The 24,716-nt window shown below is 43.8% G+C and overlaps 3 protein-coding genes across 5 annotated transcripts in view; 2 read left to right on the top strand and 1 right to left on the bottom strand.

The window, feature by feature from the left end:
• The window catches only part of celsr3 (cadherin, EGF LAG seven-pass G-type receptor 3), a 95,469-nt gene extending 90,663 nt beyond the window's left edge, over positions 1-4,806 (top strand). The window contains 1 exon segment of the mRNA XM_061680447.1: positions 551-4,806. Coding sequence (XP_061536431.1) covers positions 551-578 — 28 coding nt within the window. The 3' untranslated portion in view covers positions 579-4,806.
• LOC133404492 (uncharacterized) lies at positions 4,454-16,190 on the bottom strand. The gene is made up of 5 exons (XM_061680436.1): positions 16,164-16,190; positions 15,744-15,949; positions 12,480-12,535; positions 12,221-12,389; positions 4,454-8,639 (listed from the first exon to the last, which is right to left on the bottom strand). Exons 2-5 carry the CDS (start codon positions 15,946-15,948, stop codon positions 8,320-8,322), a joined length of 750 nt encoding a protein of 249 aa, XP_061536420.1. The 5' UTR covers position 15,949; positions 16,164-16,190; the 3' UTR covers positions 4,454-8,319.
• Positions 15,789-24,634, top strand: wdr6 (WD repeat domain 6). Of its 3 annotated transcripts, none has more exons than XM_061680375.1 (7): positions 15,789-16,009; positions 17,188-17,286; positions 18,220-18,381; positions 18,579-21,255; positions 21,337-21,414; positions 22,649-22,765; positions 23,170-24,634. In XM_061680375.1, the coding sequence occupies exons 2-7, from the start codon at positions 17,217-17,219 to the stop codon at positions 24,065-24,067; spliced, it is 4,002 nt and encodes a 1,333-aa protein (XP_061536359.1). In that variant the 5' UTR covers positions 15,789-16,009; positions 17,188-17,216; the 3' UTR covers positions 24,068-24,634. The 3 variants fall into 3 exon arrangements, with proteins under 3 accessions (XP_061536359.1, XP_061536349.1, XP_061536367.1); XM_061680365.1 differs by lacking the exon at positions 15,789-16,009 and adding an exon at positions 16,571-16,707; XM_061680383.1 differs by lacking the exon at positions 15,789-16,009 and adding an exon at positions 16,689-16,707 and having other exon boundaries at positions 17,200-17,286.
• Positions 24,635-24,716: the final 82 nt, after the last annotated feature.

The following is a 24,716-nucleotide window of genomic DNA, read 5'->3' on the forward strand; positions in this document are numbered from 1 at the left end:
TTCTTTAGGTATCCAGGCTTTCTCCCACATTCCAAACACATGCATGGTAGGTTCGTTGAAGACTCTAGATGGTCCATTAGTGTGACTGTTAAATCCTTGTTTGTTTATATGTGCTCTGTGATTGACTGGCAACCAGTCCAGGGTGAACAACGCCTCTCACCTATAGTCAGCTGGGATAGGCTCCAGTTTACATGACCCATAAGAGAATTGTTGTAAGTTGTATAGGAAAATTCTATTTAGACATTGCTGTTTTATATTGGCTGGGAGGAATTACATCGATGTACTGTCAAATTGTGGGGTGTCAGTTTTTTATGATGGATTTAAATTGAAGCATTATAATCCATTTATTTCTGTTTGTAGAAAATGTAGCACGTACTTTGTGACAGTATCACTCAGCTTTCATTGGTCATTTTTAAGGAAATGAACAGACCAGATTTTTCTAATTGTATGCATGTCCTTGTCTCCTCATTTTGAGCTCAATAAGTACAAAAATATTATAAATATAAAACTATTTGCAATTAAAATTATGTTTCCCTTTTCTCCATCTCAGAGCCAACAGTGGCGAAGGACAGTCTTGATGACAGCCAGCCTCTGTATTCCTTTATGCATTCTGAGGACAAGGTGAACGAGCGAGGCATCTGAGGACTAAAATACAGCTTTGGACACAGGTGATATCGTGTGAAAAAATAAGAAGATGCATTGCTAACTTGGACGGTCCAGCGGACAAAAACTGTTTACAAACTATCACACTCAGTCAGATGTCGACAGAATTCATTTAAAAGGGGGAAAAGACTGTACATACTAAAACAGTTTTATACATTTTGTATCTTTTACATTGGAGACAAAGATGTCTCTTGTGATGTTTTCTTTTTTGTAATGTCCGTGTGAGTGAAGTTGGTGTGAGTGAGCTGTATTTAAGTCACACACACACACACACACACAAAACATTTCTCATCAATGTGCGTGGAAATGGCAAAGGGCCCAACAAAAACATCTGATGAGATCTCAAAAAACCACAAGACCAGGTTGGAGGAAAACCATCAACATAGCGATGGGTAATGTGTAAATAGAGGGCCGTTATTATTGTAAATGAAGAGATTTGAACGGAACGAGATGATTATAGCAAGTACGACGACGTTGAGGGTGCCACTCGAGGTTTCAGGGTTTGACCATTAAAGCTCCGTCATAACTTGTCATGAGATTGTGATGTTTTGTGATTCAAGTTCCAGCGTTAAATGAATGTGACCTTGTCGTCTGTCTACCTTCCGTGCCTGGACCGTGTCCGTGCATGCACGGCACCATATCCTCAGTGGGTGACGGTTGACACCAGTCTGCCTCTCTTCATTAAGCCACAACCGTTTTAAGATGATTTACTGTTTTTGCATAACAACTCAACCTGCCTCAAGAGACAGCACAGACACATGCAAGCCAAAGGGAAAACTACCGCTAAACTGTATTGAGTCATTGGATTCACCAGCAATTGTGCCAGTTGTGAGGTGTAAATTAGTATTAAATCAACCATCCATTTTCCATCCTCATTAGGGTCAGGGTCACGGGTGAGCTGGAGCCTATCGGCGAGAGGCAGGGCACACCCTGGACTGGTTACAAGCCAATCGCAGGGCACATATAGAAATACAACCATTCACAGTCACCCTTTTGGACAATTTAGAGTCTTCATTGTGGGAGGAAGCCAGAATACAGCAAGTAAACCCACGCAAGCACGATGAGAACATGCGCCACACGGGAAAGATGGAGGCAAAATCTGAACCCCAAACCTCAGAACTCCTAGGCACACATGCTCACCACTGTGCTGCTGTTTTGATCAGTTTAATATTTTTAATGCAGGATTATTTAAACGTGCTATCCCAAAAAAATATGACGGTGATGAAATAGCAAATTAAAACATTCATCAATCCTTTCTGTAGTGCTGCCTAACCACTTCAGAGTCACGGTGGAGCTGGAGCATTTCCCAGCTTGGCTTCGAGAGAGTGAACAGCCAGTCAACTGCAGGGCATAAATATTAATTAACAGTCCAAAAACATGCATGTTATCTTAATTGAAGACTCTAAATTGTCCTTGTGTGAATGGGAGAATATAAATCATTAATTAAAAGATTAATTAATATACGCCATTCATTATTTGAATTCTGAAATATAATCTGCATTATATTTAAGTATTTATTTATTCAAAATTATGCAATGGTCTTTTCGGGTTGGCGGGATAAACGATCTGATTGGCTAAATCAATCATTGTCACGACAAGTTTACACCCACCTCATCAATGGATGGGTTAGTTTGATAGATAATTAATTTTAAATGAATTTCGTTGTGGATTACTGCCAATGAGAAGGATTATTATTATATATTTTTTTCAATGTACGGCCATAAAATAATTTCATTAATAAAGTAATCGGATTTGACAATTATCTTTGAATCAAGGTTGATTGGAGTCTCTAAATTGCCCGTAGGTGTGACAACCATTTGTAGTGCGAATGGTTGTTTGTTTCGTGTGCCCTGCGATTGGCTGGCGACCAGTTCAGGGTGTACCCCCCCCCTGAAGATAGCTGGGATTGGCTCCAGCACCCCCGCGACCCTAGTGAGGATAAAGCGGTAAAGGAAATGGATGGATGGCTGGATCTTTGAATCAATGAATTAATGTTTTTACACCAACTTCTGCACGAAACAAACCTCCATTTGTGGTCGTCTACATACCGTGCAAACTACAGTACAAGGGTTTACGACAGAGTTAATTTCCTACAGTGGCAACGTAACCCGGATTTGTACAGTACCAAAGCAGTTGAAATATAGTCTATCACTAACGCAGTAGTAAAGTCCTAATTACAATAAATATTTGTAGTTCATCTATATTAAACAATCAGATGGAAAAATTAAATACTAACTAACTATGGTGGTGACTGAGCATGCCTTCTCGTGTTCGTGACAACATAGTCCTACATTACTCGAACACAATGCCCCCTTATGCTCTCCCTCCCCACCCCATATCCGCCGAAATGTCAAATTACATCACATGGAGATATCACATATTGTCATAATAAACCTCCAGAACTGAAATGCAATTTTAGCCAGACGGCAAGTGAAGCCTGGGGCCTTCTGCACCACCACACAACAGCGAAAGGACAAGAAAAGGCAGCATAAACTCTAAACCAAGCTCTAGAAGGATTTTGAGATACTTTTAAAATCTGAATTACATCATCTTGCGCAACTTTTCACCACCTGCTGGACGTTGACCCTGAATTCAAAATCACTAATAACTGCCATAGAGATCACCAAGTTTAGTGTAAACAAGTGGACTTGTATTTGGCCTCTCAGTATGAATAGGTCAGCCGCTGCCAACGATTTAACGAGAGTATTGATGAAGAGTTCCTCGCCGGCGTGAGTGAGAGAGACGACTTTCCTCCAGTTTAAACTGCTGAGTGAAGGCCAATTAATTCTCCCACCTTGTGAATTCTGCAGCACCACAGCAGCATTTTGCACCAAATGTCAGTCATGCCTCTGTGCTTTTGAGATGCAGCTCTGTTCAATCACAACAGCTGCTTGCCTTCTCACTCCTGCTGGAGGAAACGCAACACTCAGACGTCAACACAAGACAACTCAAACATTCAGAAACCACATATTTAGAGGCCACGTGTTTAATGGATAAAGAATAATTTATTTCTTTTTTTTTTTTAAACTGCAAATTTAATTTATGAGGATGGGAATGCAAAATTTCACACAAGAGTGCACATGCGTGAGCCCTGTTTTGCTTGTGTCTATGCTGTGTGACGTGGAAGTATTTTGACCCACGGAAAATATCAAAACCCAAGTCTGTTAGAAATGGTTCTCAAATTGAGGTGCGGGGACTCCCTAGGGTCCACATAACCATTTGCAGTAATTTGTTGTATCACTGAAAAAAGTGCAACTGAGCCAGAGTGACAATATTTGCTGACATCTCATGTGGTATCATGCGTGATGCTTAAAGATTTTGTGCGACTTTTGAAGAATATTTTTTCCTAATAGAGTTTTGAGGGGCTTTGGACTTTGTGGTTCCACTTGTATTTGAATCAATTGTCACTCTTTTATCCGCTCATCTCTACTTCACTTGAATCCAAATAGATTTAAATCCATTGATAGTTCACTCACACTGCTCTCAAACTGATGTCAATTTCTAGGATTATCTGTAACTTTTTCCCACCCGTGATGTCTTTCACAAACAAAATTGCCCAACCCTGTCTTTATTTACACCTGCAATTAAAACTCCCAAGTCAAATCATGAAAAGGACCCATGACATACAATTCACATTTTGCATTCATGCAAAATTAAACCTTTTGTTAATGGCTGGGTTTTAAAAAATGTATATTACTTTGTGCAGCTGTGGTGCAAACCTATCCTCATAATATTCTCCTCCGTCTTGACTTCATACAGATCCAAGGTTGACACCAAATCATATGTTTTGTTTTAATGCAACGTTCAGCATCACACAATTACAGCAAGGAGGAAAAGTGGTTGAATCGAGAAGGGAATGTCAAGGAAAGAAACAAGAATGTGGCAATATGATGAATGGTGATGTTTGTGTTGCATTTGTATTTATGATGGGATGCCTCATTCCCTGCGCTCAGCAAGGTATTTGCAGCATGCAACCATGACAGTTCCTGTTACCACGGATACAAGCGATATGTTGGACATTAAAAAACTAATGTATTCCTTCCTACATGCCTGTTTTATTGTGTGTGCTTGTCCAAAACTTGAGGATCAACTTCAATCAAATCTACAGTAGCTGAAAGGAGGGGGAAAAAAAATAAAAACATTTTGTCGAATCACTGATCCATTTTGGTCCATTATATGAATACTGTACATTGCCTGAAATCTGAAAAGGAGGGCTTAAGTCTGTGAATGTGAGCACATCCCTTTACGGTGAGTATGTCTTGAAATGGGTGAATTTGTCTCGTCAATATTAAAACGGTAAAGGCAAACTGGGTCAAGGTATGAGCTTCCTTCTGACCATGTCAGGTACAGTGCCGTGAAAAAGTATTGGCCCCCTTCTCAAATTCTTATTTTTGCATAGTTTCCCCACTTTAATGTTTAAGATCAAACAAATGTAAATATTAGACAAATATAACCCAAGTGAACATTAAATGTTTTTTAAATGCTAATGAAAAAAATGCTAAGTATTCAGTTACCTGGCGCTGTGTGAAAAAGTAATTACCTGCCTTGTGAAATCATGAATTGTGGCTATTCACAATATCTGGTTAATTTTCACTGATCACATCATAATCATCAAGCCTAATTACCTACAGCCCTTAATCAAGAAATCACTTAAACACAATGTGTCCCGACAAAATCAAGTCAGACAAAAGAAAAAAAGCTGCAACAAAATAACACGATCCAAAGAAATTCCAGAACAGTTGAGAAATAAAGTAATTGACATTTTTCAGTCTGGAAAGGGTTACAAAAGCCATTTCTAAAGCTTTTTGGATTCCAGCGAACCATTGGGAGAGCCATTACTCTTACGTGTAGATAACAGGAGTGGCCGGCCTACAAAGATTACCCCAAGACAATAGCAATGACTCATCAGGCCACAAAGAAACTCAGGACAACTTGTAAAGAACTGCAGGCCTCCCTTGACTCAGTTAAGGTCAGTGTTCATGACACAACAATAAGGAAGAGACTGGGCAAAAATGGCAACCAGTTCAGGGTGTACCCCGCCTCCTGCCCGATGATAGCTGGAATAGGCTCCGGCATGGCCGCGACCCTAGTGAGGAGAAGCTGCTCAGAAAATGGATGGATGGGCAAAAATGGCATCCATGGCAGAGTTCCAAGGCGAAAGTCACTGCTGCCCAAAAAGTACATTTTCGGGGGGGGGGGGGGGGACAAAACAAAACATCTGAATGATTCCCAAGTCTTTTGGGAGAATACAAGGATGGACGAGATGAAAGTTGATCTTTTTGGAAGGTGTGCTAAATCTGGTGTAAATGTAGCACAGCATTTCAGAAAAAGAATATCATACCAACAGTCAAACATAGTGGTGGTTGTGTGATGGTCTTGGGCTGCTTTGCTCCTTCAGGACCTGGACAACTTGCTGTGATGGATGGAACCATGAATTCTGCTCTTTAACAAAAAATCCTGAAGAAGAATGTTCAGCCATCAGTTTGTGACCTCAAGTGACTTAGGTTCTGCAGCAGGACAACGATCAAAATCACACCAGCAAGTCAACTTCTGAATAGCTTAAACAAACAAAGTGAAGGTTTTGGAGTGGTTCAGTCAAAATCCAGACTTCAATCCAATCGAAAAGCAGTGGCATGACCTTAAAAAGGCCATTCCTACTCGAAAACCCTCAATTTTTGCTGAATTCAGACAATTCTGCTTGGAAGAGTAGGCCAAAATATCTCCACAGAGATGTGAAAGACTCATTGCCAGTTATAGAAAACTTTCAGTTGTTACTGCTGAGGATGGCCCAACCAGTTATTGTTTAGAGGGCCAATTATTTTTTCACACAGGGCCAGGTAACTGAATAGCTTCCCCCCCCCCCACCCCCCTTCATAAATGAAATCACCATTTAACACAGCATTTTATGTTGAGGTTATATTTGTCTCATATTTACATTTGTTTGATGATCTTAAACAAAGTGGGGAAACTGAAAAAAAAAATATATATATATAGCCAATACTTATTCATGGCACTGAATGTTTATTCATTACATTCAGGTGTTGTTTTTTTTAGTAGATTTAAAAGTTATACATGCTCATACAAACTTCTATTTCTAGGTAGACTGCAGAATCAAATATGACGTGAATGCTGTAGTCACACATGACAAATATCAAACGCAATATAAAACTTCAAAAGCAGTTCAATGTCCTTTGTGGCTGTGCGATGTAAAGGGAGATCAAAGAGAAAGCTTGGTAGCTAGGATTCAGCAGCATTAGTGCAAGCAGTTTGATGCCCTTAAGAGCAAAATTGGTAAACAAAAGATTCCTTTCAGCCCATTACACTAGCTAATAATAACTCATGCTTTAAAGGTTCCATATTTTGGCTATTTAGACCGCCATAGAATGACTCTCTAACATGGACTTGGTATAAAAGTGTCAATTTCATTTTAAAAAAAAAAAAAACACCTTGGTTTTGTCATAAGACTGTCCAGAAAAGGCCCCTCTGACAGCTACTTATGTTTGACCACATTTTGTATCCGCTTTGGTCCGTATTTGGTGAAGACTGCCCCCATTCCTATGGTTGGTTACCTCAGTGTAGAAGACCCACTTATGAGAGCACGTGCTCGTTATGTTGACAGCGCTGGCTCGGGAGCGGAGAACTTCGCTAGTGATGTAGATACAGTGCTGTGAAAACGTATTGCTCCCTTCTAAAATTCTTATATTTATACTATATATAGGTAACTTTGAATAGTTTTCTTTCCTTAATAAATGAAATCACCATTTACAAACGGCATTTTAAGTTCACTTGGGTTATACTTGTCTATTTACATTTGTTTGATTATCTTAAACATTAAAGTGGGGAAACTATGCAAAAATATAAGAATTGGAGGAGTGGGCCAGTACTTTTTCACAGCACTGTATTTTGCTCAAAGCTTAAATTGAAGTTAGTATTAGCGAGCTCATTGGCATGACTTCACATTGTTTTTGTTCCTCTGCAGATTGCTGAGACAACAGTTCATAACTTAGCATTATTTAATACTAGAAATAGAAAAAAAATCCAGGGTCAAACTGTCACAAAAGGCAATGTTTGAAGTAATAGTTTAACATTTTTTAAGTTAAACATGAAAATTACAGTCGAATTCTGAACTGTACGACGTCAGGGTCAGATTCCAAAATATGTATCCATGAATCTAGATAAATATGCTGATTTCAATAATTTTAAGTTCTTCGTGGGTGCCGACGTCAGGATTGATACACGTCGATTTGACCCCGGGCAGCAAAGTGACCGAGTGGTTAGCACATCTGCCATACCATACAGTAGCTGTGAATGGTTGTTTGTCTTTGTGTACCCAGCGATTGACTGGTGACCAGTCGGGAGTGCCCTGCCTCTTACTTAAATGTCAGCTGGGATTTAAAGTTATAAATCTGTCTGTGGTGAGAATTCTAATGCTGACAAATACTGTTAATTGGTGCCTTGGTGCTCACTTAAAGAGTAACCCAAAAAAAAGAAGTGGGCCTAATGTCGTACCTTGTTCTACACTTGCAAATGTTCTTCTTGTGCAGGAGAGGCTAATGAGGCGACAGACAATAATAAGGATTTAGGTAGAAAACCATGTGTGAGAATAGTTCAGTGGCATTGGGACAAGCGCTAATAGGCTAAAAGTACAAACTCTGCTTATCCTGTGGGATCGGGGTCTCTTTCTTCGTCGCTGCTGCCGGGGGAGGACGGCGGCACGTGTTCTCCCATCCTCTTCAGCTTTGCCTTGTAGTAATTCTTCTTCATCCTGAAGGCTTTCACCTTCTGGCGAGCGGCTCGCATCTTCTCCCTCACCAGCTCCTGCTCCCACGCCAGCACCTTCATCCTGTTCTCCCACTCCAGCAGCCTCATGTGTTGCTGCTGCTCCAGGACTTCTGCCCTCTGCTGGTGATCAACTGCATCGTGGGTGCGGACGCCTGCCGACGAAACGACACGCTGGCTGAGAAACCCGGAGGTGCCTGTGGAATGGGACAAGTATTCAACATACGAACAAAAGCTTTGGGGCCCCTGCCCTTCTGCGACACTGTTTGATTTCAAGTTGTTTTATTTTATGGGGTAACAAGGTAACAGGTCAGCATGAGGTCATGGAGTGTGCCTGCTATGATGAGTGTGTCCAGGTCATAATCATAGTTTTAACAAATAGCACAAAAATAGATTTCTGTAAAAATTGCAAACTCACTTGAACTGCAGCAGAGGTGGGAGTAAAAAGGCTCTTTCACACTGCACTTGGCAAAGCGTCAGACACCCTTGACGTTCCCATTTATTGAGTGTACTGAGGGAGCGTCAGCGCGTTTTGACGTGACGCCGAGCATTGCGTCAATGCAGAGGTCGTCTGACACTCAGCTTAGCGTAAACCGATACAAAATTTGTTTTTTCTGGAGAGTTGACCCGGTGACGTCAGAAAGCTCCTCCAGGCCGGTGAAGTGATTTCTGAGTGCTATTTTGGTGGACTTGTACTGTAAACGGCAAGTGGGAATTGGAGGAAGGCATAATAATTGAGACCACCCACTATTCCAAACTTTGGGCCAATAGAAAAATAATATACAGAGACATCTCTGCGGGAGGCTTTCCTACTCCCTTTCAAAGCTACCTGCTCAGCCTGAAATACGCCCCGAAGAGCTCTTCCCATTCTCTTTTTGTTTTTTTGCTGCTGCGTCACCTCCTCCGCCTCAAAATAAGCAAAGTTAGGGCTTTCTTTTCCAACAATGACAAATAGATATTGCCGAGTTGCGGTCCGCTCAACAGGGAAAGCCTCCCGACTTCTTTCGAGGCTGTTGCGTCACTACTCCCAAATATGGGATGGCCGCACCCCCGTTGCCGTCGTCGTTACGCTTTGAGGCGGGGGCCTTTCACTCTGAGCAAGTGCAGTGGGAAAAGGCATTCAGTCACATACTGTATGTTCAAGTCATGTCAATCATAAGTCTTCACCTTCAATTTTCAAGCAAGTCCGAATTTAGCGTGACAGAAATAAGTTGAGTTCCCACTAAATTGTAAGCAGTCCAAGCCAAGTCATTACTTGGGTTAGGCAAATCAAAGGTAAACACCAGCGATCAGTTAGCTAAAGCTACCGCTTATGTGAGCTCGGGTCGTGGGGGCAGTAGCTTTAGCAGGGACGCCCAGACTTCCCTCTCCCCAGCCACTTCATCCTGCTCTTCCGGGGGGATCCCGAGGCGTTCCCAGGCCAGCCGAAGGACGTAGTCTCTCCAGCGTGTCCTGGGTCGTCCCCAGGGTCTCCTCCAGGTGGGACGTGCCCGGAACACCTCACTAGGGAGACGTCTGAATCAGATGCCCCAGCCACCTCATCTGGCTCCTCTCGATGTGGAGGAGCAGCAGCTCTACTCTGAGCTCCTCCCGGATGTCCGAGTTTCTCACGGGAGAGCCCGGACACCCTGCGGAGGAAACCCATTTCGGCCGCTTGTATGTGGGACCTTGTTCTTTCGGTCACGAGCTGTGGGTGAGTGTAGGAACATAGATCGACTGGTAAATTGAGAGCTTCGCCTTTCGGCTTAGCTCCTTCTTTACCACAACGGACCGATACAAAGTCTACATCACTGCAGACGCTGCACCGATCCGCCTGTCGATCTCCCGTTCCATTCTTCCCTCACTCGTGAACAAGACCTCAAGATACTTGAACTCCTCCACTTGGGGCAGGATCTCATCCCCGACCTGGAGAGGGCACGCCACCCTTTTCCGACTGAGGACCATGGTCTCAGATTTGAAGGTGCTGATTCTCATCCCAGCTGCTTCACACTCTGCTGCGAACTGCTTCAGTGAGCGTTGGAGATCACGGCTTGATGAAGCCAGCAGAACCACATCATCTGCAAAAAGCAGAGATGCAATACTGAGGCCACCAAACCGGACCCCCTGTACGCCTCGGCTGCGCCTAGAAATTCTGTCCATAAAAGTTATGAACAGAATCGGTGACAAAGAACAGCCTTGGCGGAGTCCAACACTCACCGGAAACGAGTCCGACTTACTGCCGGATATGCAGACCAAACTCTGACTCCGGTCGTACAGGGACCGAATAGCCCGTATCAGGGGGTACGGTAACCCATACTCCCGAAGCACGCCCCACAGGGCGCCTTCTCCAAGTCCACAAAACACATGTAGACTGGTTGGGCGAACTCCCATGCACCCTCGAGGACCCTGCCGAGGGTGTAGAGCTGGTCTACTGTTCTACGGCCAGGATGAAAACCACACTGCTCCTCCTGAATCTGAGATTCAACTTCCCGACGGACCCTCCTCTCCATCATCCCTGAATAGACCTTCCCAGGGAGGTTGAGGAGTGTGATCCCCCTGTAGTTGGAACACACCCTCCGGTACCCCTTCTTAAAAAGGGGGACCGCCACCCCAGTCTGCCAATCCAGAGGCACTGTCCCCGATGTCCACGCGATGTTGCAGAGGCGTGTCAACCAGGACAGCCCCACAACGTCAGTTGACAGGTCCGCCCCTCTCTTCACCCGAGTGTCCAAGACATGCGGCCGCAAGTCCGATGACACGTCCATCATCGAACTGCGACCTTGGGTGTCCTGGTGCCAAGTGCACGTGTGGACACCCTTATGCTTGAACATGGTGTTTGTTATGGACAATCCATGATGATCACAGAAGTCCAATAACAGGACACTGCTCAGGTTCTGATCGGGGGGGTCCGTTCCTCCCAATCACGCCCTTCCAGGTCTCACTGTCATTGCCCACATGAGCATTGAAATCCCCCAGTAGAACGTACAGGCACTGAGGCCGGAGGGTATTAAGTATACCCACACCTGCTCGGCGCCTCTCAGCGTGGGCAACTCCAGAGTGGAAGAGAGTCCAACCCCTCTCGAGAGGACTGGTACAGGAGCCCAAACTATGTGTGGAGGCGAGTCCGACTACATCTAGTCGGAACTTCTCGACCTCACACACCAGCTCGGGCTCCTTCCCTTCCAGAGAGGTGACTTTCCACGTCCCTAGAGCCAGCTTCTGTAGCCGGGGATCGGATCGCCAAGGTCTCTGCCTTCGGCCACCGCCCAGCTCGCACTGCACCCGCACCCTTATGGCCCCTCCCACAGGTGGTGAGCCCGTGGGAAGGAGGGACCACGTTACCCTTTCGGGCTGTGCCCGGCCGGGCCCCATGGGTGCAGGGCCGGCCACCAGGCGCTCGCCTTCGAGCCCCACCTACAGGCCTGGCTCCAGAGGGGTGCCCCTGTGACCCGCGTCCGGGCAAGGGAAACCTACATCCATTTTTGTCTTTCGTCATAGGGGTTTTTGGAGCCGTGCTTTGTCTGGTCCGTCACCAAGGACCTGTTTCCAATGGGTGACCCTACCAAGGGCATGAAGCCCCAGACAACTTAGCTCCTCGGATCATTAGGACACACAAACCCCTCAACCACGATAAGGTGACGGCTTCAAGGAGGAGCTGGGTTCTGCTGGGTTTTATAGTGATGGATAAAGTTAGAGATTGTAGATGATGTGTCTCTTTGCGTTTTAATTTCTTCTCTTCCTACTTGTAATCTATCTATGTAAATTTGAAATTTGGTGTCGCAGTGACTTTTTAATCTACCTGCCGCAGTGAAGTAGGCAGTTGGAAAGGATGCGTCCGGCAGCTCGGCATTGTGGGGACTTGAATTTGACGCGGGGCTGTGTTGCAGATCCGCCCAGTCGTTGCCCGGTAGCTTGTCCAGGTCGTGACGCTGCAGGCAGATAGCCACGTGGTCCTTGCTGTCTTCAGCCTGTGGATCACGCCAAGGTCTTATTTCCAGGTGAAATAGTACTACTTCATATACTGCTGTTGTTTAAGGCAATTGTTTAAACATAATTACCCGACTCAAGCTGCCATTCATCTGCCCAGCAACATTTATTGTCCTCAAGTTGCCTGCTTGACAAAACAAGAGAGGAGGGAGTGCAGGCAAAATGTGTTTGTGTTGTTAGTGGTCAGAGCAGGTACAAAATGCCCTTATCAGAAATCGTCTTGTGTTGTTATTCCTGACTGAAGATATTGTTTATCCATCCACCCATTATTTGAACCGCTTATCCTCACAAGGGTCCCGGGAGTGCTGGAGCCTATCCCAGCTATCATCGGGCAAGAGGCGGGGTACACCCTGAACTGGTTGCCAGCCAATCGCAAGGCACATACAAACAAACAACCATTCACACTCACATTCACACCTACGGGCAATTTAGAGTTGTCAATTAACCTACCATGCATGTCTTTTGGGATTTGGGAGGAAACCCATGCAGGCACAGGGAGAACATGTAAACTGCACACAGGCGGGGCCCGGGATTGAACCCCGCTCCTCAGAACTATGAGACAGACACTCTAACCAGTCACCCACTGTGCCGCCTAGATATTGTTTATATTTAGTTTTATTTGTATATACATTTTATTTCTCACTGTAATATTTAATAATTACTGAAATAGTTCTTGTTTTGTATTATTGGCATATATATTTATTTACTTATCATTGTGTCACTAATCAACCATGAATGAATAATATTAATTACTAAATGGGTAGCACTGTGTACAAGTCACTCACGACCCTATCGAGGTCGTGAGTGACATTGTCCCAGATGATCGCACTACTCGTCACTTTAAACCGCATACACTCCTTGAAGTCTCAGCGCCCTTTGCACAATGGTCATTGCACCGGACTATTGCAATATTAGTCGTTCGAACTGCTCTAAGTGCTAGAGGACTCTGCATCTTTTTGCACAATTGTTTTTTGTCAATGTCTTTATGTCCCCAAAGTGTTCTGTAAATTGACTGTTTGTTGTACTAGAGCGGCTCCAACTACCGGAGACAAATTCCTTGTGTGTTTTGGACATACTTGGCAAATAAAGATGATTCTGATTCTGATTCTGATTCTGATCGGTATAGAAAATCGATGGATTAATTTTCTGAATATATTACATATTGTTAGCTTTTATATTCCTAGCGTAACAAGGTTATTCTTTACTGTGGGAAATATAGTGTAGATTCATTTCACACTAACATCAGTTTCCTAATAATCCATTTATGTGTGTTTGTGCTGTATATGATGGATCTTATCAAATAATAATAATAATGCAATGTCATTTTGAGGTGAAATGTACATAATACAAAGACTTCAATTATTGAAGAATTGATTCATATAAAAATAACTTGACAGCATGATTTAAATACTGTAAATATATATACCATTAGATGATGATAAAAGAATGATTATACAGTCTGAAGTCAAATCCCCCTTAAGTCCTATACAATTTGGAAGTGGACCAACATTTCCAGGACCAAATATGCCTTTGAAGTCACACAAAAGGTAAGCAGAGCAGCAGATTAGTATTAGCAGTCTTTGTGTCAGGGGGATATTGGTTACTTTGGACAGTGCGTCTTCATAAAAAGTAAGCAGAGATGCATGCGTTAGCTTCTGATAAGTGGCACTTGCTCAGTAGTAGCGCACAGCCAACCGCGAACACTCGCCACCACACTAGCCAAACTTAGGCAGGAACACCATCTTACTGGTTGTCAAGCTAACAAAAGCCAGGCTCACCATTGGCCCTGCAGAATGTGGGGCTGAATGACTTTTCACACAACCGAGCCTTGCTGCAAATCGCACACACACAGACAGACAGGGAAAAAAAAAAAAAAAACTCAAGTAATGATCAAAACTGCCTCTAAAAGTGTTTATTATTGCCCATCATAATACTTTATAAACAGTAAACATATAAAAAAAACAAAAAAACTATGGTCCCAAAACACTTCAACATAATAACCTCAAAAAGAAATGGCTAACGAAGGATTTGATTTCCCCCAAAAAATGCTCCAGAAATGTGCGGCACATGCAGTGAAGACTCTCTGTAACTTCCACTAACAATCCAGACTAAACTTAGCTCCTCCCTGACATATAAAGTTCTTAGTTGTCAGTTGAGATGCATCACTTAAACAAAACTTCCCCGACACCGATTACGACTTTCTTTTCCACCACGACTTTGGTGGCAACTTGTGGCATCTTAGGATCAGTGACGTGCGATCAGGGTAGGCAAGTGAGGCAGAGCCTCACTCCCCCCTGGTGGTCTTTCCTTTCCACTGCATGTGAATAGTAAAAAAAAAACCTTATGGTTACATTAAATTGTTCCATTTTAGTTCTATGGTCCGTGCTTTACATTGATTTTCTTTTTCAATCCAATAATTTCATCATTAAAATACCTGAATTTCCATATTTCCAGTTCAAATGCATAGGAAGTGCAGTTACGAGTCACGTTGAGTCATCGCTCCCATGATGCTTCAAAAAGACCACGCACACATCCATTCAGGCAGGCTGTGATTGGTCCGTGGATTCACACAACAGACATTGGTGTTTCCTCATTGCATCGCCAATAATATACGTTTTATCACTGCACTTACTGACGTTTAACAGACTGTCTAATATATTTAATGAAAGTGTGTGACATTTCGTCTTTCTTATTGACCAGAAAAGTCACTAAAAGTGCACAATGGAGTCTGGTATGTACGGTGCCACAACCAGTAGGTGGCACTGTTGAGTTGAGCTTCATAGAAGTCCAGACGTCACGTGACTGTCAGTGCTTCACCAATCATGAACCTCACCGCACGTCACTGCTTAGGATGTTATATGATAGGTTCCACAGAACAGACTGCGAATAGTTTCATTCACGAATAGCTATAATAGTTGGCTAATTCTCGATTCTTACGCATTTTGACCAAAGCATCTCACAGACAACTGTGTTAAAATGTACTTGCGTGGCAGGTGCTTCCTTCAAATGCATTACCACGACAATAAAATCTGTATTATTATCTGTTGTGATGCATCAACAAGCACTGCCTAATGTATGTGAATTTTTCATTGACACATTTAAACCCCATTTTCTGAGATGAATAACAATAACTGAAACTTCCTCAATGTAGTATTTTGTATGTATGTAGCCTTCATTTAGCAGTTTCTTGTTGGCCTATGCCAACAATAACAAAGCTAGCTGCGCGTGGTCTTGTTACTGGGCGAAGGTAGCAAGCAGCAAAGTGTAACACAGTTTTTTTGTTGTTGTTTTTTCCCCTCGTCTGTTTCCTAGTTTGACATGTAAAGCTCCTCTACCTTCCACAAGCTTGCGCACCGCCGCTTTGTGGCCAGCTCCCCCAGCGTGGCTGGTGAGAGCTGCCTCGCCCATCGTCTGAAGTTTAATGGATTTACAACAGGCCCTACATCGGGCGAAGTGAATGTCCTGGGTGTCCTTAACCAGCCACTCTTTGTAGGCGTCCTTGGAGAGCCACGACTCCTGGAATTTGCACTTCCCAGGCATGCTGGAGGGTTGAGGGACAAGTTAGCTGGACCGCTATACCACACAACCTCACCTTCTACCGGTGCGTTCAGGTCCACTCGGAAAGGGGTAGCTTTAGCTGCTTCACTACACAGTTCGTTTAATATTTGTGCAGTTTTATAAAACCCCGAATTAATGTTGCACCAATACCGGGCACTTGAATACTAATCAGTATTTCCACTACTCGAATGACTCACTTCTTTGAGAGGTTAAAAGTCACATCATCGTGGCGTCTAATTTCTCTGGTAATAAAACTATGGATTTGTTCCTCGAGTTGAATATTAAATTAGCAACGAATGCACACACAAAAATACAACGTTGTGTTTCGTAGGAACGTGCCGCGTTGTGGACATCTTGGATTATCCCATTTTAACCAAATATCAGTAAAAGCATCACAACGCTGCTGAATTCTTACACGTGACGTATTGTGTCCAACTAAAATAGAGCTAGACTGTTATCAGCCAATCATAAACCAGAAAGCCATATGGGAAGTCTGATTGGTCAGAATCCTGCACAGAATGGAAGACGTAGCCATAGTATAAATAATTTTAAGTAGATACGACACGCCCCTTTTAAACTGCGTGTTTACGAATACGAGGAGCTGGTGGGGCAAAACGTCCGCTCATTCCATGTGTGTGGATGCCTAGAAAACCGAAGTAGGATGCGTGCACATTAAAATGCACCCAGTTGCACACAACGCCGTAAGATTACAACAATGGAACTGGGAATAACCTTTCATCGGTAAATATTTCGGGGGATATTTAAAAATAATATTCGGTATTAAGTGCACACGCTTTGGCAACGACTAAAATTAAACGTCATGAAAATAGATCGAGAAAAAAAAGCAAGTTACGATTTATTTTCAATGTCCATGCTTTGCATTCGATGGTAACGTTGCCCCCATCTATGTCGCCGACACGTAGGCACGTTGGTAAACCGATATCTATAGCACAGTGGTCTATCTAGTTTCTTAATACCTGTAGACGGAACAGAATCACGTTGAAAACTTGAAAATGGAGATGTTTTGAACAGTCTTTATTCTCAGGATATTGTGTGTGTATGATGCAAAGTGTAAACGTCACTTTTTATAGTCCACCTAAACTCTAACATATGTATAGTAGACCAGAGCAGGATGACAGTGTCTTTATAATAGTAAATTCCCGTGTCCCACTCACTTTATTTCTGCTTTTACTTTGTGTAACCAACAAATGTTCAATGAAGGTGTCTTTGAAGGACCCGATCCCTGAGACATGGAGACAGCAGCATTAGTAGTCCCAGTCACAGCTCTGGAGTTCCTTCAGAATACATTTCTACTGACAGGTAGGCTGGAAGGGCTTTGGGATGAACTAGAACAGTGTTTCCTAATCCAAAAGTGGATCACAACGCCTTACTTACTGTTTTTCATGAATGAATGTTTAGTATTTATGTGCTAGAAATTTTTTTCATAACAATATTTTCTGATATTATGACTTTATTAGTGCAGGTTATTGAGACTTATCTTGATAAAACAGTTTGAGCAGCTTGTGTCAGATATATTATTAATAGGGGTGTAAAAGTAATCGTATATATCGGTATAGCTCTGTAGTTTCTACTTGGAATATACTGTGGGAAGAAAGGAAGTGTAACTGCCTCTCACGCTAGCCACACATCTACTCTGCAAACAAATGCAGTGCAGCTCAGCCTCTTACTGGAGAACGCCCTGGCTAGATGTATGCCTTTGTCAGGACACAAACTAATTTCAAGCAGAGTCACGCAAACATATACAATATCGGTTCACAGCTAAAAGAAAACTAGCCCAGTTCAAATGCAACTTCCAGCCATATTTAAACAGCTTCTCCCAGGCTCTTTAGATGGACCCAAAACCAATAACACATTTTCCCTTTTCCCCTTAATTTCCTCTTGCAGTTATGATGTTCATCCTCAGTTTCTTAAAAAGGTGCTCTGAAATGCACATTGAATGTGTGGATTGTTATCAGGGGCTATTTTAAATGTTCTTTATTGTTATTAACTTCTATAAAAGTGGGTCCTAATTTAGCGACAATAGGAAAATCTTAGTGTCTCAATGTCCCAGGGTAACAACAGTTTAGAACCACAATCATTGAACTAGAACACACATTGAGTTTCCGCAAATCAGTATTTTCTTCCTGTTGATGTAAACCCCTGTTGACCCTATACATTTAACCGTAGTACATTATAAAATCCCAAAATATGTTAAATGTTGTATTAATAGTCTTCGCTCATATTTCTTGACAGGCGAAGGTCCAGTGTTGACTGTCTACACTCTTCAGCTTGCACCTAAAGCATGCACCTCAGTGCCTGTGCTCCAAGAACACCGCATCCACGGGATAAGGCCAAGAGTCTTTTCAAGTGATCCACCGCAAATCTCATTCACAGAAAGTTCCAGGGAAACCAAAAGTAAGCTTGAGTCGATGTTGTTTCATTTAACACTCACCGTGTCATCACGGATTTGGCTGCCCACTGGTGGAGCTCTGTTGTTCTTGGTCTGTCTGTACCATGTATTTAGTCTTCATAAAGTGCTGTGGTGCGTTGTTTTCTACTTTATTTTCATCACTTAAACTGATAACCCAAACCCCCCTTCCTTCAATCCCCAGGCCTGAGCTCCACCACTGAACCCAGCTACTATGACCTGGCTGTGTTTGGCGGGAAGGCAGTTAGGCTATTGAGGCTTCATTTGGATGTCCCTGCTGTGGAACATGCACGCTTGGAGATACTGAGTCCCATTATAGCGCTTCGAGACTGGGTCCTGGATATCCGCTGGCTATATGAAGACAAACAGACTCTCGTTTGTGTGGCCGTTGCCCATAATGGTGCCCTTCTCCTGGACATCAGCTCAGGGACAGCCTTGGCTCAGTGCTCGTGTCTGGAAGGGTGTCTGCTGTACTCTGCACTCCTTGTGGTGCACAAAACCTGGGCAGATACTGTTCTCGTAGGAGGGACTGTTTTTAACCAGCTCGTTCTCTGGAAGCCTGGAGGAGGAGAAAGTGATAACAAAGCACCAGTGGAAAGGCGTTTGCTGGGACACACGGGTGTTATCTTCAGCATCTCTTACCTCCAGGAGAAAGGATGGCTGGCATCAGCTTCAGATGACCGCAGTGTCAGGGTGTGGGCTGTCGGTGCTCTAGGGGGCTCTGGAGGGAACTGTGGAGACTTGAACCCAACTTGCTTAAGGGTACTTTTTGGACACCAGGCAAGGGTCTTCTCTGTGTGCCTCTCCCTAAGGAAAGTGTTTAGCGCAGGGGAAGATGGGACTTGCTTAATTTGGGACTGGGTTGGAGTTGGGACAGTGCTTCGCACCTTGAAGGGACATAGAGCAGGTGGGATTCGGGCACTGGCGGTTAGTACGGGAAGAGGAGATGACACAGGGAGATGGGTGGCAACAGGAGGAGCAGATGGAGGTTTGAGGTTGTGGAAGGTTCAGGACAATGAAGAAGAAGACTCCGTAACAGAGACGACAACAGACCTGGAATTTTCTGGTCAAGGTACGCCAAAGGTTGTTTGTGTTGTAGACAGCGAAGCTGACAATCAAAAGTGGAGGCAGTGTAGCATTTTGGTTTGTACTGAGAAAGGAATTGTTTACCGAAATAGAGACGGCCACTGGGAGTTGGTATGGCAAGGTTCTCCTGAGTTTCAGTCCTACTGTGTGATGGAAACAGTGGGTGTTAGAGTGAAAGATTCACCAAGTCGAGCTAATTTATGTGCTGTTGGGAGCCTCAGTGGAGCCTTAAAGGTTTTTCACATCTCTGATCCGCACAATGGGACTGTCCTCCAAGCTGGATCAGGAAAGATTCACAGTCTTACTTGGCAACAGGGAGAAGAATATGTATATTTACTAGCATCGGGTGCTGACGGACAAGTCTATCGCTGGTGTATTGATGTGAGATTAAATGAAATACGTGCTTTGGTTCTGGGGGTGAAATGCCTCCCTCCCTTTGTCCTACCTGCTTGTGCCAAACGTTGGCTGACGGCTGCAGTACGCCTCCCCACCAAGCCAGCGGGGACTCTATGGGTGTGCGGGGATCGAAGAGGGTCCCTGCTTTTGTTTCAGGAAGACCCAAAGAAGGGGTATGTGGATGAGACAACTGACTGTATGCAAGCATGTGGAAAACCTCATGAAATTGATATAACAATGAAAGAGAGGCCACAGGGACACAATGGCTTGACCTTGTCTCCGCAAAGTTGCTTGTTTGGGGTGCATGGAAAACAGGGTGTCACATCAATCTCTGAATATCAGGGACTTCTCTACAGCACTGGAAGGGATGGCTGTGTACGTATTTTTAGTGTACATTACAAACCCAAAGAAACACTTGAAGGAAGTGATGTGGGCATCCTTCATCTGGAGGTTCTGAGAGTCCAACGGGCTTGCAAAGGTATGGAATGGCTGGAGAAGGCTTTGATCTTGGAACCTAACAATTCTGCAGAGAATGGAACTATAAATGAATTTGAAAGCCAAAATACGATACGGGAGTCTTTAACGGAAAGGCCCGAGGACCAAGAAAACTGGTTTAAGATGGAGAACAAGGGAACGGAAGCCCGGTTTGTCATCTTTGGCTTTCATGCCACCCAGTTTGTGGTTTGGGACCCATTGAGGCAGGAGAAGCTATTAGCGGTGCCTTGTGGTGGGGGCCATCGCTCTTGGAGTTTCTGGCCGAACCACACAGCGGTTTGGCCCGGATACGGAGCTCTGGTCTTCATCAAGAAGGGGTCTGTCCTGGCTTCTGAGCCCCCCCGAGAGTCACCAATCTCAGGAGGCAGGACAGCAAGGAATGAAGGATGGATCCTGAGAGAGGGCATCCACGGGAGGGGGATCGGGTCTGTTTGCCGGCTGGGGAGCATTTGGGTTCCAAGATATACTAAAGGAAACATAGCAGGAATATTGGGGCCAGATGGGGTCCAAGGTAAGGCACAGTGGGAAATAATAGTGACGGGTGGGGAAGACACAAGCTTAACTGTTCTGGCCGTACATCCTAACTCTGGTGGTGTCAAAGTTCTCTCCGTTATTACCGACCACATCTCAAGTGTTCGCACAATGGAGGCGCTAACTCATCGGGTCGGACAGAGCTTTCCGACTGAATCCCAGTCCCTCTCTGCCCTGCTGATATCAGCCAGCGGGCGGGCTCAGATACAGTGTTACCGACTCTGGATTGGTTGGGACAAGCACAGACTGACCCCCAGCTGCCAGGTGGTGCAGGTAGCCAGTCACCGATTGGACGAACACTGGGAGAGGAGGCGGAACAGACACAAGACGGTCAAAATGGACCCAGAAACAAGGCAAGTCAGAAGACTGATCTGGAGTATTAGCATAAATATAAATACTTTTAATAACTTTCCATCATGGCTGTGTGTTTTCAGATACATGTCGATGGCAGTGGTGGAGCACAGCAAAGATGCTGTTGTTGTGGCTCTTGCCTGCAGTGATGGGGCTGTCAGGTTAGTGATGTTGCATCAAATGTACACTCCACATATACAGTGCTTAACACATTTATTACATCCCTTGTCATAAAAACAAGAAAACATTTGCTTCAAGAGACCACCCAGCATCGCAAAGTGTTTTAATGGGGACTCTTTCAATATCAGTTTCTGCGCTCTCTGCATTTTACCATTTTGAACAGGAGAGGGAGAAATTTTATTTTAAACTAAATAATTTTTTTTGCAGCTTCATTTGGGTTCTATAAGAAGTCATAAATTAATCAAGCATAAAATTCAATGACTAAAACTGTTTCATTTGGTTCAGGAATTCAAGTAAATGACTTTAATCTGACATCTTTGGTACGAAATAATAATGCGCTTTTCTATGTATTTTTTCAGAAACAGTAACTTTGGAAATTCATGGCCCATAATAATGATTATACTTCAGAATTAAAAATGTAGGCGGCACGGTGGGCGACTGCCTCACAGTTTTGAGGTCAAAGGTTCAATCCCCGGCCCCGCCTGTGTGGAGTTTGCATGTTCTCCCCGTGCCTGCGTGGGTTTTCTCCGGGCACTCCGGTTTCCTCCCACATCCCCAAAACATGCATGGTAGGTTGATTGAAGACTCTAAATTGCCCATAGGTGTGAATGTGAGTGCGAATGGTTGTTTGCTTATATGTGCCCTGCGATTGGCTGGCAACCAGTTCAGGGTATACCCCGCGTCCTGCCCGATGATAGCTGGGATTGGCTCCAGCACTCCTGCGACCCTTGTGAGGATAAGCGGCTCAGAAAATGGATGGATGGATGGATGAATTAAAAATGTAATTTTGGTCAGTGTTTTAAATACCTTTGGCTATATCAAAGCATATAAAAAATGTTATCAAATCATAACAGATTATGTTATGTTTAACCTTGGCTCAAAAGCTGTAATGTCTAATCAAGGTTCATCCGGATCTGATCTCGATCGCGCAATTTCAACAAAGTATTTTTTATTTTATTTATTTTTTTTAAATAAATTCACATTTTCAGTTTTTATAACATATTCCTTTCTAGCTCTGGATAACTCCTCCTTTATAGCTATTTAAGTCATAGATAGTAGCTAACTATTCACTCATTGATATCCAAGGTGTTAAAAACATGGCCGAGGCTGGCACCTTTTAGAGTGGCCCTTTTTTTTCTTCTTTTTCCTCATAATTGTTTTGAATAGATAGCAGTGTAATTGTGTCCCTCCCCACACCACCCCCCACTTTTCTAGATTGTTCTCAGTCAATGAAGTGAAACGCCAAATAGATTTGTTGTGGGAGACGTTTTACCACCAGCGGTGTGTGCTTAGTATCGCTACCTGCAGCCTGGAGGATGGAAAAGGCGACAGGTGAGAATGTAGTTTCTGTCTTTCACACTTGATTGTTTTGAGTTAAACTTTACTTTTAAACCCTGCGATTGCCTAGCGACTTGTTCAGTGTGTAGCCTGCCTAGAGTCAGGTAGGATAGGCTTCCGCATGCCCACGACCCTAGTGAAGATAAGCGGTAGAGAAAATGGATGGATATATATACACACACACACACACACACACACACACACATAGATGTACATATATTAGTAAAATGAATGAATGTATGCAGTTTCTTTTTTTGTGTTCAACTGTACCCCGCCGATGGTCACTGTATGAGGAAACACTGTATTTAGTGTGAATTTAAGTCTTCAGTATATTTGACATCCTGAAAATTAAAAAAAATAAGTAAATCACTTTGACTAATATTTGTACTTTTCTGCAGGCATAAGCTCCTATTCAGTGCTGCAACTGATGGCAAAATTGCAGTGTGGGATCTGACCCGAGCAGCCTCTTCCTCAACCTCCGGCTCTCCAGGTCGTGTTCCAACTCCACCGATCCCGTGCCTCACCGTTTCCGCCCACCAAAGTGGTGTCAACACATTGGCCGTTTGGGCTCAGACACAAGGGCAACAAGACTGCGGTTGCCTGGTAACCGTTCCGAGCGGAGGGGATGACGGGCAGCTGACTGTTTCCACCATCAGGGTGGACTACCTGGAGTATAATGGCAGGAGTGGGGGCTTTACACAGGACAAACCACAAGCCCATCTTAGTCTGCATCTCCTCTCCCAGTTGAATATGCCTTTGGCACATGCGGGTCCTCTGACCGCCCTTAAGCTCCTGAGACCAGGCTTGATAGTCACCACCTCTTCCGATCAGAGGGTTTGCTTTTGGGAGATCTGCAGTACTGCCATCAACCACAGAGGGGTGCTGTGCTCCCATGTTGCCGATGCTGCAGGACTCGCAGTGTGGGAGGAGCAGGTGATGGTGGTGAAAGATGGTAGGAGGAAGACCGGGTCTGTGGCTGACAAGGTTGTTGTTTCTGGAAAGACAGAAGGTCAGACGCGCTTGGAACGATTTGAGCAGAAGGCTGGCTGGCGAGGCTGTCAGGACCAAGAAGTTGCTGATGGGTCACAGGAAAAGACATGTGACTCAATTTTGGACAAAGAGACAGAGCATAGAGAGGAAATGCAGACTGACGACCAAGATGAAAATGACCCGATCACTGAAATTGCTTTGAAAACTTCCTGTGAGAAAAGGTTAGGTCAGGAAATAACAGGATGGGTGTTGGTCTCCGGGCAAGGCTTCCAACTACTGCGAATCAAAAATAAAAACAACGATTAAGACATTAGGACAAATGAAAGGAGGAAAGGTTAGAAGGACAACGACACACAGTAGCTTTAAACAGAAAATTAACATAAGTGCAACAAAAAGTGGCTCGTTCAATCATGTCACAAATGACATTTTTCTAGGAAGGGTTCTGATCGTCCCAAACGTCTTCCATTTCAGGATTATGGAGGCCCCTGTGCTCTTAGGAACCTTAAGTGCAGCAGAAATATTTTTGTAACCTTGGCCAGATCTGTCTCTGAGCTCTTCAGGCAGTTCCTTTGACCTCATGATTATCATTTGCTCTGACATGCACTGTGAGCTGTAAGGTCTTATATAGACAGGGGTGCGGCGTTCCTAATTAAGTCCAATGAGTATAATCAAACAGAGCTGCACTCCAATGAAGGTGTAGAACCATCTCAAGGATGATCAGAAGAAATGGACAGCAGCCGAGTTCAATATATGAGTGGCACAGCAAAGGGTCTGAATACTTATGGCTGTGTGATATTTCACTTTTTCTTTTTTAATAAATCTGCAAAAATTTCAACAATTACGTTTTTTTTTCCTGTCAAAATGGGTTGCGGTCTGCACGTACATTAATGAGGAAAAAAATGAACTTGAATTATTTGAACAAATGGCTGCAATATAACAAAGAGTGAAAAATGTA

Source organism: Phycodurus eques, chromosome 1 (assembly GCF_024500275.1).
Source record: "Phycodurus eques isolate BA_2022a chromosome 1, UOR_Pequ_1.1, whole genome shotgun sequence".
In the NCBI taxonomy this organism is placed as follows: Eukaryota; Metazoa; Chordata; class Actinopteri; order Syngnathiformes; family Syngnathidae; genus Phycodurus; species Phycodurus eques.